General features: G+C 40.3%; 1 protein-coding gene across 1 annotated transcript; it reads left to right on the top strand.

Moving 5' to 3' along the window:
• Nucleotides 1–2,313: 2,313 nt before the first annotated feature.
• Slc18b1 (solute carrier family 18 member B1) lies at nt 2,314–10,899 on the top strand. Its single transcript, XM_021252382.2, has 8 exons — nt 2,314–2,470; nt 3,669–3,770; nt 5,331–5,422; nt 6,484–6,579; nt 7,352–7,426; nt 9,933–10,026; nt 10,123–10,169; nt 10,579–10,899. The coding sequence occupies exons 1-8, from the start codon at nt 2,318–2,320 to the stop codon at nt 10,643–10,645; spliced, it is 726 nt and encodes a 241-aa protein (XP_021108041.2). The 5' UTR covers nt 2,314–2,317; the 3' UTR covers nt 10,646–10,899.
• The last annotated feature ends 1,981 nt before the right edge of the window (nt 10,900–12,880 follow it).

Raw genomic sequence — 12,880 nt, 5'->3', positions numbered from 1 at the left:
TACCAGGTGTTCTAGTGCCGTTTGCTGAAGACACTATCTCTTCCTCAGCTCTTGAATCGAGTTTATATTCTATAAAATGCTAATGTTAAATAATCTTTCAAAACTCAGTGGACCATATATGTGTGGTTCTATTTCTAGATTCTCTGTTTTATTCCAATGATCTATATGTCTTTCCTTACACCAACACTGCCTTGATTACTGTAGCTTTAGAAGAAGTCTTAAAATTGGGTGCTAAATGTCTTCCAACACTGTTTTTGTTTTTGGCTTTTCTAGGTCCTTTGTACTCCTACATAACTTTTAAATTTCAATATCCAGTTCTTCATTTATAGCAAGTATACACAGACCTGAAGTTTTATATATACCTTGTGTTTTCTAATCCTGCTAAATTCAAATACAAGTTCTAGGGGCTCCTAGAGATTTCTTAGTATTTTCTCTGTAGATGATCATTTCATCTACATATAAAGATTTTGCTTCTGCTGTGCCAATCCTATCCTAGTTGTGACATTTTATTGCCAGACTATTTTAGTGGGGACTAGGTTTAAAAGTTTAATGGACAGATGAAGAGTAGGCATATATGCCCTTGTTCCCCACTTGAGGGAGAAAGCATTGTATTGTCTCCATTCATAGAAGGCGTTCTCGCTGGAAGTATGGAGTACATGTCTTTAATCTGTTGAGAAGATTCTGTTCTACTTCTAGTCTCCTGATAGCTTTTACCATGAACAGCTGTAGAATTTAGTCCAATACTCTTTCTCCAACTAGTGACGGGATCATATGGCTTTCTCCTTTCCTCTGTTAAAATGATGACTTTTGGGGGTCGATCTTCTAATGCTGAACCAACACTGCCATCCCTATAACAAAAGCACTTTCTACATCCTGCCAGATCTGACTTCTGATAGTTTGTTTTGTTAAACAAATTTCTATCTATGTTCATACTTTTTTCTTCTATTATCTTTATCCAGTTTTAGGGTTAGCACAATGTTGATTTCCTAAAATGAGGGTGGAAGTGTTCCTTCTTTTTTCTGCTTTAATTGTTTGATATAATTTATCAGTTAAAATGTTTATGAGCCTGCTGTTGTCATATAGGTAGGTTTTCAAGCTAGGAATATACTTTCTTTAATAGCTGCTATTCAAATTTTATATTTCCTCCAGAGTTAGTTTCATTAATTTGTCTTCTAAGTTATTTCTTAGAAGTTGTCAAATTTATTTCAAAAAAGATTTTTGAAATATGTTTTCTATATCCTTTTAAATTCTGTAAAATCTGTGGTAATGTCTCCTAGATCTTAATATTGTAATTTAAAAAATGTATAACTAATATTGTGTAACAGGAAGAAAAGGTCTAAAAGAGCAGGGGAATTGGGAGGGGTAGGGGAAGGGAAAAAAGGGAAAGGAAAAAATATGAGAAGAGGGAAAAAATGGAAACAAGGTCTTTGCAAATAGGGAAGGGTGGAGGGGGTGAAGGGAGGGCTAGGGAAGGGGAAAAAAAATAAGAACCAAGAGACTCATGTAATGGCACAAGATCCCAATGATGAATGTAACTGTATTTTATACCTAAAATGTACCAATAAAGTTAATGGGGGGAAAAAAGCCACCAAACAATAGTAAAAAATACAAAGGGAAATGTTATTTTAGTGTTTAATTATTATGAAGCATAGCTTAGAAGTACAGTAGGAAAGAAGAAAAAGGTACAATTTGTGGAAGAATTAGGGCCGGAGCCAGACCTTGTAGATTGAGTAGAATTTGAAGAGTTAGCAGGGAAACAAGAAGGGGGCCTGCAGTGTAGCTGGAGGCCTGGACGTGGTGAAATCTGATGGTTGGAACAGTGAAGAAATTGGGTCACTGTTGGGAGAGTGATAGGACGTGAGTTTGGAACTCACCTGATGTGAATGCTAAAAGTAATTTCCATAGGATCCACAGCACCCCTTTCAATCCAGAGTTTGCTTTGCCAACAGACAGAGAATTATTTCTTTTTAAAACAGTGAAGGTAAGTTCCTCCTTGAGCACGTGCCCACAGATTGTTCCTTGGTACAGCACTGGCGATGCATTTCCCTGGGCCAAATCAAACCTTGCATATCCTGGGTCTCATCTCCCACTCACATTGGATTGGTGAATTTTTTTAAATGAAATTGAATATGGTGTCTAGATTCAAATAACTCACATGCAAATGTAAATCCTATACAATTTGAGGCAATTTCAGAGGTGAAGTTAAATTTTGTTACTAGCAGTTTTAATTTACAAAATAAGTTAAAAGATAAAGTGAAAAGATGTTAGTTGCTATCATTTCCTTCTCTCTCTCTCTCCCTCTCTCTCTTTTTTTTTCATGTTGATTCCCAAAGAGTCTGATCCAGGTGAACACTCATTCTGGAAACTTGTCATGTTACCCAAGGTCAGCCTTATATCCTTCACCCTCATCTCTATGAGCTTGTGCTTTGGCTTCCTTGACCCTATTCTGTCTCTCTTTGTCCTGAGCAAGGTAAGTGGCCTGATTCCTGAAGCTCTGCTTTGGAGCAGATGGGCACAATTGCTTGCTTTTAGGCCTTTCCTTAGAGAAAGTCCTTTGAGTGGCTGAGAGCGGGAAGTGGACTGGGAACTGCACCCCAGTGTGCCTGTGCCTGCCCTCTCTGATGTCCTTAGGAGCTAGGGACATTTTGTTACTAATTTTTTGTACCTGAGACAAAATACCCAAACCCTACACCTTAAAAGAGGAGAGGTTTAATTTTGCTCACGGTTTTGGTCCATGGTCTACTGGGTCCAAGGCAGAGACACGGTGGAAGAGTGTGGTGGAACAGAGATGCTAGATCATGGCGGCTGGGACGCAGTGCCAGAGAGAAAGGGATGACGGAGCAGACACAGAGCCCAAACCCACACCTCCAAGACCCAGCAGACACACCTAGAAGTGCACTCCACTAGTTGCCTAGATGGATCCCAAAGCCAAGCAGGTTGAAACTCCTCCCTAACCGCCACAGACAAGATTCAGTGGATTCAGGATCTGCTTCAGTAAGGAAGAAAGAATCCTTTCACTAGTGGCCAACACATTGGCGTCCTTCTTTCCAAGACCCTGCTCGTGTCATTGTAGGTCAGACTTGGGCATCATTCATGCCGTCTAACAAGGACAGGTTCCCTCCATTTGTTGGACTTCTGGCCAGGAATTAGGGCTTCTCATGAGCTTAGTTAGTGTGAGGTGCCCACCTTGTCTCATAGATTCCCCTCTGGGTCCATTGTACTCTTTTAGGCTGTTTGATCCAAACAGATGACTATGGACTATGTTAATCTGGGATGGGAGAAAGAAACCAAGACTCTCTTCTAGTGCTGAAAAAGAAATATTGAATTCCAAAAGTTTGATATCATAGACTTTTGCTCATAGATATTTTTGAAAACAGAACAATGTAATGTTTTCTCTAATGTGAGAAACCCAAAGTGTAAATAATATAAAGAACAAAATACAAGAAGAGAGGAAACAGGAAGTAACCTTTTGCAGATGGGAAGGTAATCCAGGGAGGGAGAGGGGAAGGAGAAGGGGAAAAAGGGAAGTATAAAGGACTAAGATGTGATATGCTGAGTGTTATTAGTAGATTCACCATCATAATAAAAGCTAAAGAAAGCTGAAGTCATTTTCAAAAAATGACTTAACCACTTAACCGTGTCAGTTTAATATAGAAATTCTTTTCCAGTTTAATTTACCCGCTGGATACCTGGGGTTGGTCTTCCTGGGACTGGCACTGTCCTATACCATTTCTTCACCGCTGTTTGGCCTGCTAAGTGACAAAATGCCAGTAAGTGCACCTCATTTTTCCTTTTACGCATTTAGATCAGTGATTTTCCAACTATTTCTCTAAAACACTTAAGGTCCATTGGTTTTCACTGACAAAGACAATTTGATTGAAGGAGAGATTCCAGAGTTTTCCAAACTCAGCCATCACCCTGAGCAAGCTCACCTTTAACTGCTTCTTGGGGGATGAGAAGAGTGCTTTGCTACAACTGTTGAAAATGATTGGTTTAGAGTTTCTAAAGGGAAAGGCTTCCTGATGAAAAATAAAATGGATTGAGCTTAACAACTGGGTGCAGTTGTAGAGGTTATTATGGGACTGTGTCAAGTGAGAGATTTGCTTTAGGAGGAGACAGCTTGTCCTGGGAGAGAGGGAAGACTGGTGAGGTAGATGTGTGTGGAATACTCCATCCCCATCTTATCAGAAAATCCCTTCTCTTCTCTTTCAGTGAGATAAAATCCATTCAGTGTAGCTAACTGATATACAGAACTAGCGATGTTATGAAATCTCAAATTTCTGTGGCTTCTTTTGTAGCTTTTGTGGTTATTTTTGCATTTTTCCCTTTTCTTTAGACAGACTCCCATATGTATCAAGATGCTGCTGTGTATGTGGGATTACTTACTACCTCGAGTGCCAAAATGGTATTGGCTTGAACAACTTTTGAGCTGGGTTTTTAAGACATAGTCTTAAATAACTGAACAGATACTGTAACGCTGTAACTTTTCACCTGAAATAGTTTATAAGGTATAATTTTATCGAATACTATCTCAGGCTGCTCAAACTTCCATAACAAAACATCATAAATAAGAATAGAAAGTTATTTGTTACAACTCTAAAGCATTGGAGGTCCAAGATCAGACACTAGTGATTTGTTTTCTGGTAAAGGCTCATTTCTTGATTGATTTTTTTATTATTATTATTATTAATTATTTTGGGTTTTTTGAGACAGTGTCTCACTATGTAGCCCAGACTGGCCTCGAACTTGCTGCTATCCACCTGCCTCAGCCTCCTGAGTGCTGGGATTAGAGGTGTGTGCCACCATGCCCGGCTGATTTCCTGATTTATAGGAGGTGGCCCTTTCCCTGTAACTCATGGAAGAAGGGGCAAGGAGGCTCCCTGGGGCCCCCATTGGTGAGGGCCCCACCTTCATGACCCAATTGCATTCCACAGCCCCACACCCAGTACCGTCACACCGGGTGTTAGGGTTTAACACATCCATGGCGAGGAGGCGTAGGCATTCAGTACTTTTTCAGAGTATGATTTTTCTAGGTATTGTATCTGCTTTGTAAGTTGTTAGCCATTCGAAATAGTTCATCATGTACAATAATCTGCAGTGTGTTTCCTTTCTAAGGAATCCTGTTCCTTGCTCACTCCCAGCCTGTGGTGGATTGTCCTTGCTTTTGAGTTCATTATCCACTTATTTCCTCTTAAATGTAGAATGTCGTTTTCTTGAACGTGTTTTGATTTTTGGATATCATGACTTCTATGCTTTAATGGTTTTTCATACTGTTGGAACAAGGAGGCTTCTTACCTCTGAGAGTGTCTCAGGTGTTTTCTCTTCTCTAGTACCTGAGGAAGTGGCTTCTGGTTTTTGGCAACTTAATCACAGCAGTGTGCTTCATGCTCTTAGGACCTACCCCAATCGTGCACATTAAAAGGTAATCGTTTCCCTTTTATGCTTTTGGTTAAATAGCAGGAGGAATTAATTTTAAATGTTTTGCTATAATGCCGGCATAGCTTAGTGTTTTAACCATAATAAGTAATTGAATAATTACTTTGATTTAGGCCTATTTTGAATGGTTAGACTATCATTGGCTGAAACAAATAAGAATGCATAAAATCTTCACTGCACAAGGAAAATGCTTGTTGTCTCTTTGTATTTCCATCACATACTTATTTGTACTTATTCTTAAAACAGCATTTGTTGCTACCCATCTTTGATTGATAGTTCTTAGAATAAATTTTTGTTTTTTCTACTGTTCTTTTGAGACAGGAACCAAATCATGTTTGTTTTTTGTCATCTTTAGCATGTAGTAGCTGCTTATGAAAGCTTGCTTGACATACTTTATTTGTTAAAATGAGTTTCCGGGGCCTTTTCACAAAATTCTAGGATGAAACATGATATGGAAAAAGAGGGATTTCAGAGCCTTTCAGTCTTGGGTTTGAACTTTGGCTTTGCCACTACTATTATTGCGAACTTGAGCAAATCCCTTAACTTCCAAGAGCCTCAATTTTCTTATCCATAGCACTGATAGAGCACAAGGACTAAATGAGATCAGATATATGAGTAACTGGCATCGTGCTCACCCTGATACACATGTTAGCTTTGTCTCTGCCTTTCACCTTTCCCTTCTTTGGCTTATTCAGTTAATTGAATTTCAGAGCCCAGTTACTGAATGAACAGTGTTAGTATTGATCTTTCAACCCATCTTGAGAGGCTTCTGTATGGTGAGAAGACAGATTGACTGCTAGCATGTGACTGGTGGGATAGGTGTGATGGGTGATGGTATCTCAGGGATGAGCTGGGTTCTCCCCGCTCCCCACAGATAGAAGGAGCTGAAGGTGATCTTGCCCAGTGGAATGGGCTGGACAAGAATGAGACTGAGGCTGGTCACCTAATCTGTGAAACCAGCTTCGCTGGGACCCTGGCTTCCCCAGTGTGAAGTTTTGTGCCTCTTAAAGGCTAAAGGTTTTTTTCTTTTCCAAAATTGTTTCACAGTCAGATGTGGCTGCTGGTGCTGATATTGGTAGTCAATGGCGTCGCTGCTGGGATGAGCACAATTCCGACCTTCCTGGAGGTCCTCAGCTGTGCATAGTAAGTGATGCCTGCTCCCTGAAGAGCTTCGCTGTGAAGAGCAGTGAGTGTCACGGGCTGTTTGAATCTTTCAGTTTCTTAGGATGTAGAGACTTTCCCCCAAACCATCGTGTGTTTAAAGAATATAAATATTGCAACAGAAATCCTATAAATAATAATATGATCATACAAATGTTAATATACAGGAATATTATTCCACTAATGGTCAAAATAAGTTGAAGATGGATACTTTGCTTGGTTTGTACCTTGGTGTAGAAGCAGTTTGTAAAAGCTGAAGTGGAGTGGAGAACCTTTGAATTTTCCTTCTTGTGTGGAGCAGATGCACTGACAGCGCAGGGTGGCTGGGCTTCTGTCGCCTGCCCAGGGTCCCTCTGTTAAGTGGCAGGTGATGCAAGCCCCCATTGTCCTTTGACATCTTCATCTCAACGTAAGGAGCAGATAATTATATGTTTTATAAGCATTTAATACAAATGATTATGGTGTTACTATATCTAATTGATTTAATAGAAGCGTATTTTAGAAAAATTATTTTACAAGTCATGAAACATCTCTTTGACTTCGATTTGTTTCTTTGTTTTGGGGGTGGTTTGTTTTTAAGTGCAGGGATCCAAGCCCGGACCTTCTGCATGCTAAGCACACGCTCTGCCACTGAGCTACATCCCCAGCCCTAGTGTGCTACGCTGTGTAGAGTGATTTTCTTTGGTTTATCTTAAAATCTCTGTCATAAAATCTTTCCTTTTCATAATGGATACTCTCATGTCTCTCTTTACAGTGAAAATGGGTTTGAAGAGGGATTAAGTACACTGGGACTTGTATCAGGCCTCACTAGTGCAATGTGGTCTGCAGGGTGAGTACTCACTGAGTGTCGTCCCCACCTGCAAGACGGAAAACACTGTTTCCATTTTACACCCAGAATGGGGATGTTAGAATGCCACAGATGGCCAATAAATACATGAAAAATGTTCACCAGCTCTGGCCATTAAAAAATGCAAGTTAAAACCACTCTAAGATGTCATCTTACTCCGGAGAGAATGGCCATGATCAAATCAAATAATAGCACATGCTGGCGTCTTAGGTACTGTCTTGTCGCTGAGACCCAATACCCGATACCCGTCATTCAGAGAAGGAAAGGTTTATTTTTGCTGGCAGTCTGTCCTGGTTCCAGTATATAGTGGGCTGGCTCCAGGGCAGGTGCCTAGTGGAGGGCGTGGCAGAGGGTGTGGTAGGGGCGTGGCAGAGGAGGTTGCTTATGGCGGGGCAGCAGGAAGCAGAGATCAAAGTGGGAGGGGAATAGACCCTTCCAAGCCACGCCCCCAGCGACCCCCTCCTCCAATCAGCCCTCACCTTCCAACATTGCCTTTAGCTATAAACTCATCAAGGACGAATCCACTGCTGACTATCACGCCCCCATGATCCAATCACTTCCGGAAAGCCCCACTTTTGAGTCATCATATTACATGCATACCCATGTTTATAGCAGCACAATTCATGATGGCTAAATCTTGGAAGCAGCCTCTATGTTCATCAGTAGATGAATGGATAAAGAAAATGTGCTACTTGTATATGATAGAGTACTGTTCTGCCAGAAAGAAGGATAGATTTGAGTCATTTGTAGGAGAATGAATGCACCTGGAGACCACAATGTTAAGTGGACTAAATCAGACACATAAACTTAAATATCACATAGTTTCTCTTATATGAGGAACACAAAATATAAATACAGAGCAAAATAAGGATTGATAATAAGAAGTAGGAAGATCCTTCTCATGGGGAAGAGGATTAATAGATGAAGGGAGGGGGAGAGAGAGGGTAAGGGGTTGAAAAACAGAAATAAGATGTTTCATATACACCACCAACACCCCACAAGGAACATAGTCTTTATGTACTGGAACATGGACTAATAAAAAATAAAAACTAGAGAAAAAAGAAAAGCAAAAGAAAAAAGTTACATGAGATTCTTAAAAACAGGGCAGATCAAGAATTCTAATCCACACCTTCTGACTCCAAAATGTAGCTTTAACAGCCAATTTAATACCTAAGCAAGCTGGGCATGGTGGTGCACACCTGTGATCCCAGCACTTGGGAGGCTGAGGCAGGAGAATTGCTGCAAGTTCCAGGTTTAGCTTAGGCTACATAGTAAATTTAAGGCCAGCCTGAGCTACATAGCGGGAACTTGTCTCAAAAACAAAACAAAACATAGTCGTGGATTTAGCTCACTGGTGCCACGGCCTGCCTCGAAAGCGCAAGGTCCTGAGTTCAATCCCCGGTACAAAAAACAAAACAAAAACAAAAACTTAAGCAAAATGGTTTCATATACACTGTCTTATTTATGTTACTTGTAAGATCCTTTAAAAAGTATGTCTTAGATTTAAAATTTATTCATGTATTTATTAGTTTTTACCTTTCATTATACCAGAAGGGTAAATATGTTTGAGCAATGCAATGCTGTGTATAGGGAATTAATATATATTCAATTGAGTTATATTATATGCAAATACTGAGAAAAAAGATACATAGTTTTGAACATTTGTCATCCTTTTATTTCTCTGTAAGCCACCAACTTTTCCAATGAAGTTCTTGTTGAGAACTGTTTAAAATTTTAAAACATCGTCATTATTGAGTAGACTTTTTTTCTTTCTATTCTTTGCTTTCTTATTTTTATTTATTTATTTTTGTAGTGTTAGGGATTGAACCTAGGGCGTCATGCATGGTAGACAAGCACTGTACCACTGAGTTACAGCCTCAGTCCTAGAATTATTGTCTTATAAGTATTGCTAAGCCAGAATTGACCTTTAAAATATTTTTTTATTCATTAAGTTTATTGGTACATTTTAGGTATACATTGTGATCACATTCATCATTGGGAATTTGTACCTGTACATGACACATCTTGGTTCTTATTTTTCCCATTCCCCTTCCCTCCATTCCACTCCTCCACCTGTCTCTATTTGCGTAAGATTTGTTTCCATTTTTTCATTTTTTTCTTTCCCTTCCTTCCTTTCCCTAGCTGCCCCTCCCTAGTTCCCGTTCCCCTTTGAACATTTTCTTCTTATTTCACAATAGCTATTATACATTGTGGTCCTCATTTACACTTTTAGTTTCTCACATTCAGAATTGACTTTTTTGTTTTTGTTTTGTTTTGTTTTCCATACTGGGGATCAAACTCAGGACCTTGTGCTTGTGAGGCAGGTGCAGCACCCCTGAGCTAAATCCCTGGCCCCAAAGTTGACTTTTAAATTCAGTACTTAAAGTAACAATTAAAGAAGACCTGTGACTGTGGGATCATGCAACTTCAATTCAGTAATTATTTTTTCTGCTGTTTAATACTCATTTAGCTTTCTTTCCACTGCTAGTACCTTCATAGGACCAATGCTGGGTGGATTTCTGTATGAGAAAATTGGATTTGAGTGGGCAGCAGCTTGTGGAGGCTTGTGGCCTCTGACTAGTGTGAGTAACGTATCGATTTTTTTTCCACTTTTGTTACATTTTGGAGAAACTGAACTTGAGGATTTACACTAACCAGTGTCTTTCATTGCATCAAAGGGATTAGCGATGGGCTTGTTTTACTTCCTGGAAGACTCTAGAAGAAGGTACGCCCAGCATTTGGACTGTTTTCTGTCTTTCCAGGTTATCTTGTGGAAACTGAAATGAAATACTGTTCCGCATCCATTCTCCCACTTAGCAGAGTTCTGGGCACCTGGAGGCTCGTTACTTGTAGACACTTTTTAAGATGCTAACTTGTTAGAGATGGAGGCACTGGGTGATTTTTAAAGACTAGAAGGAAAGAAGGGGAAAAATAGGAGAAAAGAAGGAAAAAACAGAAACAAAGTTTTTTGTAAATAGGGAGGGGTGGAGGGATGGAAGGGAGGGAAGGGGAATGGGGAAAAAGTACTAAGATATACCATGTACAGGTACAAATTCCCAGTGATGAATGTGATCGTAATGTGTACCTAAAAAGACTAGAGATACTAAGATTCTCCTCTCTCCCCCTCCTTGTAGATCTAAACCCCAGAGCTTTGATGGCACAGAGGAGGAGGAAGCTACTCTCCTGCCCCTCAGAGTTTAGCTGGATGAGCTGAGTGACCTGGGCTGGGGGCAGGAAGCGTGGCCGGAAGTCACTTTTGGGAGATTTCCTGTTTTATCACAGAGCTCCATGGACTCCACACTAACATGCTGGAAGCGTCAACAAAATTTGGGATGATTTCTTTCAGACTGCACTTACTGTTGTCCTGAAAAGCTGGCCTACTGAACCAATCATATTTACAACATTTATTATGAGAAAGATTGTTGAAAAGCAATAAAAGTTTGTGTCTTTTTTTTGTTTTGTTTCTGTTTTTTGAGACAGGGTCTCAGTATGTAGTTGAGGCTGGCCTTGAACTCACTATAGAGCCCAGGCTGGCCTCAAACTCATGCCAACCCTCCTGCCTCAACCTCGCAAGTGCCATCACACCCAGAAAAGTTTGTGTTTTTAAATGGCAAACCTTTTCTTGAAGATATTGTTGACTCTTTTTAGGCTTCTTGTTACCTCTGTTTATTTTTTATTGTTAAATTCACTGATTATATAAATATACCTTTTTATTAAGAAGGAAAAAATAAATTGGTATGTTACATACCAATTACATAAAGATGACTCAAAATATATTAATAAGTAATATATTTAATATTGAGTGTAATTAATACTCAATAAGTAATGACTTAAAATCTGCTTTTAAGAGATGTGCTTTCTTTGGTGTCCTGAGATTTTTGTCCTTGTTCAAAGACAAAATTCCTTCAGTTTTTCTAAAAAAATTTTATGTGTGAAAAGTACAAGAATAAAATACAACTACCATTTGTGTGCTATATTTTCAATTATGATCTGGATTTGTAAACATTCCTAGTACAACATTATTCATTTCCTCCAGTGTCTTCCTGTTTCGTTCCACCAGCTGTGGGTGTGTGTTGTTTCTACTCCAGGCGGTGTGTTCGGTCCCTAGAGCAGGTCCCAGCCCCCTCCTGCCCCTGCCATGAGTGTATGCTTCATATGAGTGAAGTGCTCCCTCCAACTTCATATGAAGTCCGTGCTGGTCTTTGAAGTGAGAGAATGTCAACTCGTACATCTTCTAGTTTTCATGCTGGAGTGACCTATTTACTTTTTTATTTTTTAAGGATGAAAGGTTTAAATCTATTCATTCAAAACTGCCTTTGAATTGTTTTCTGGACTGACACTGTGCTGTGTGCTTGGGACTTGGCTGGGATCACAAGAAGCATCATCTCTACCCTCTCAGTGGAAAGGACAGACAAATCTGTAATCTTGAATTATCTCACCAAAAGGCTCTGGGAAGAAAACTCGGTGTGATAGAGCAGCTGGCTAATGTTGATTAGGTCTCGGGCTTTACTGTGGGCAAGGTCTCTCCATGGCAGGGAGACTCTTGGTCTGAGATCTGCAGAATGAAAATGAGATCGCTAGTCCTTCATTCTAAGGAGAGAAGAGTCCCAGCTTGTGCAGTAGGCTTGATGAGGCCAAAGATGAAACTCTCCCACTGACTGGAGTCTGAGAAACAGGAGGCGGGGAAGTGGGAATTAGCCAGCCCCCCATTTTGGTGTGTGTGGTAGAACCCAGGACCTTCACACTGAGCCCATCCCCAGCCCTTTTGATTTTGTTTTTTATTTGGGGACAGGTTCTCACAGGTCATTAAGTTGCCCAGGCTTGGCTCAAGCTTATGATTTTCCTGCCTGAGCCCCCCAGAATGCTGGAATTGTAGGTGTGCACCATCACATCTAGCCAGTAGCCAGCCTTTAAATGGGATGCCAGAGTTTATTTCACGTCTGTGAATGTTCATTGCATGTGGACAGTGAGTGGGGATATTGTAAGCCAGGATGGTGATGGAGAACTTTGGAAGATGTGAGAGAGATGACGATGGTTTGGACCAGAAAGAGAGAGAGAGGTGGGGCCTGGGAAATTGCTGCTGTGGAGAGAGGAGAGAGCATTCTAGGCTGCCTTGGTTTTGGCCTGGCAGTATGGGTAGATGGTGATGCCACTTAGCGAGATGGGGAAGAATAGAAAAACAAAAAAATAGGTCCTGGCAACTACTGAAGACACAGTACCACCACCACCTGAAATGCAGCTGCTTTGTGCTCACGTGGAAACTCTACGCTTCACTGCTACAGAAATCGTCACATGTGATACATTTACCACTACCTGAGCTTTCTGAGGAGGCAAACCATGTTTACTCTTCCTTAACATACTTCTAATGTATGGCCCCGTTCCTGGAGCAAATGTGCTGAAGGAACTGAGAAAATTACTAAAAATAGGGAGGGGTGT

The sequence above is a fragment of the Heterocephalus glaber genome, unplaced genomic scaffold, assembly GCF_053883595.1.
Source record: "Heterocephalus glaber isolate CG9 unplaced genomic scaffold, H.glaber_assembly_v1.0 deba00001523, whole genome shotgun sequence".
NCBI classification, from domain to species: Eukaryota; Metazoa; Chordata; class Mammalia; order Rodentia; family Bathyergidae; genus Heterocephalus; species Heterocephalus glaber.
This window is presented reverse-complemented; position numbering and strand designations above follow the sequence as displayed.

Bases quoted from the DNA above. Each gene is read 5' to 3' on its own strand.
- Slc18b1 (XM_021252382.2), top strand. From the start codon at position 2,318: ATGTTGATTCCCAAAGAGTCTGATCCAGGTGAACACTCATTCTGGAAA. The intron at 5,423-6,483 runs GTAATCGTTTCC...ATTGTTTCACAG, and splicing joins CCAATCGTGCACATTAAAAG to TCAGATGTGGCTGCTGGTGC. The intron at 10,170-10,578 runs GTACGCCCAGCA...CCCTCCTTGTAG, and splicing joins CTGGAAGACTCTAGAAGAAG to ATCTAAACCCCAGAGCTTTG.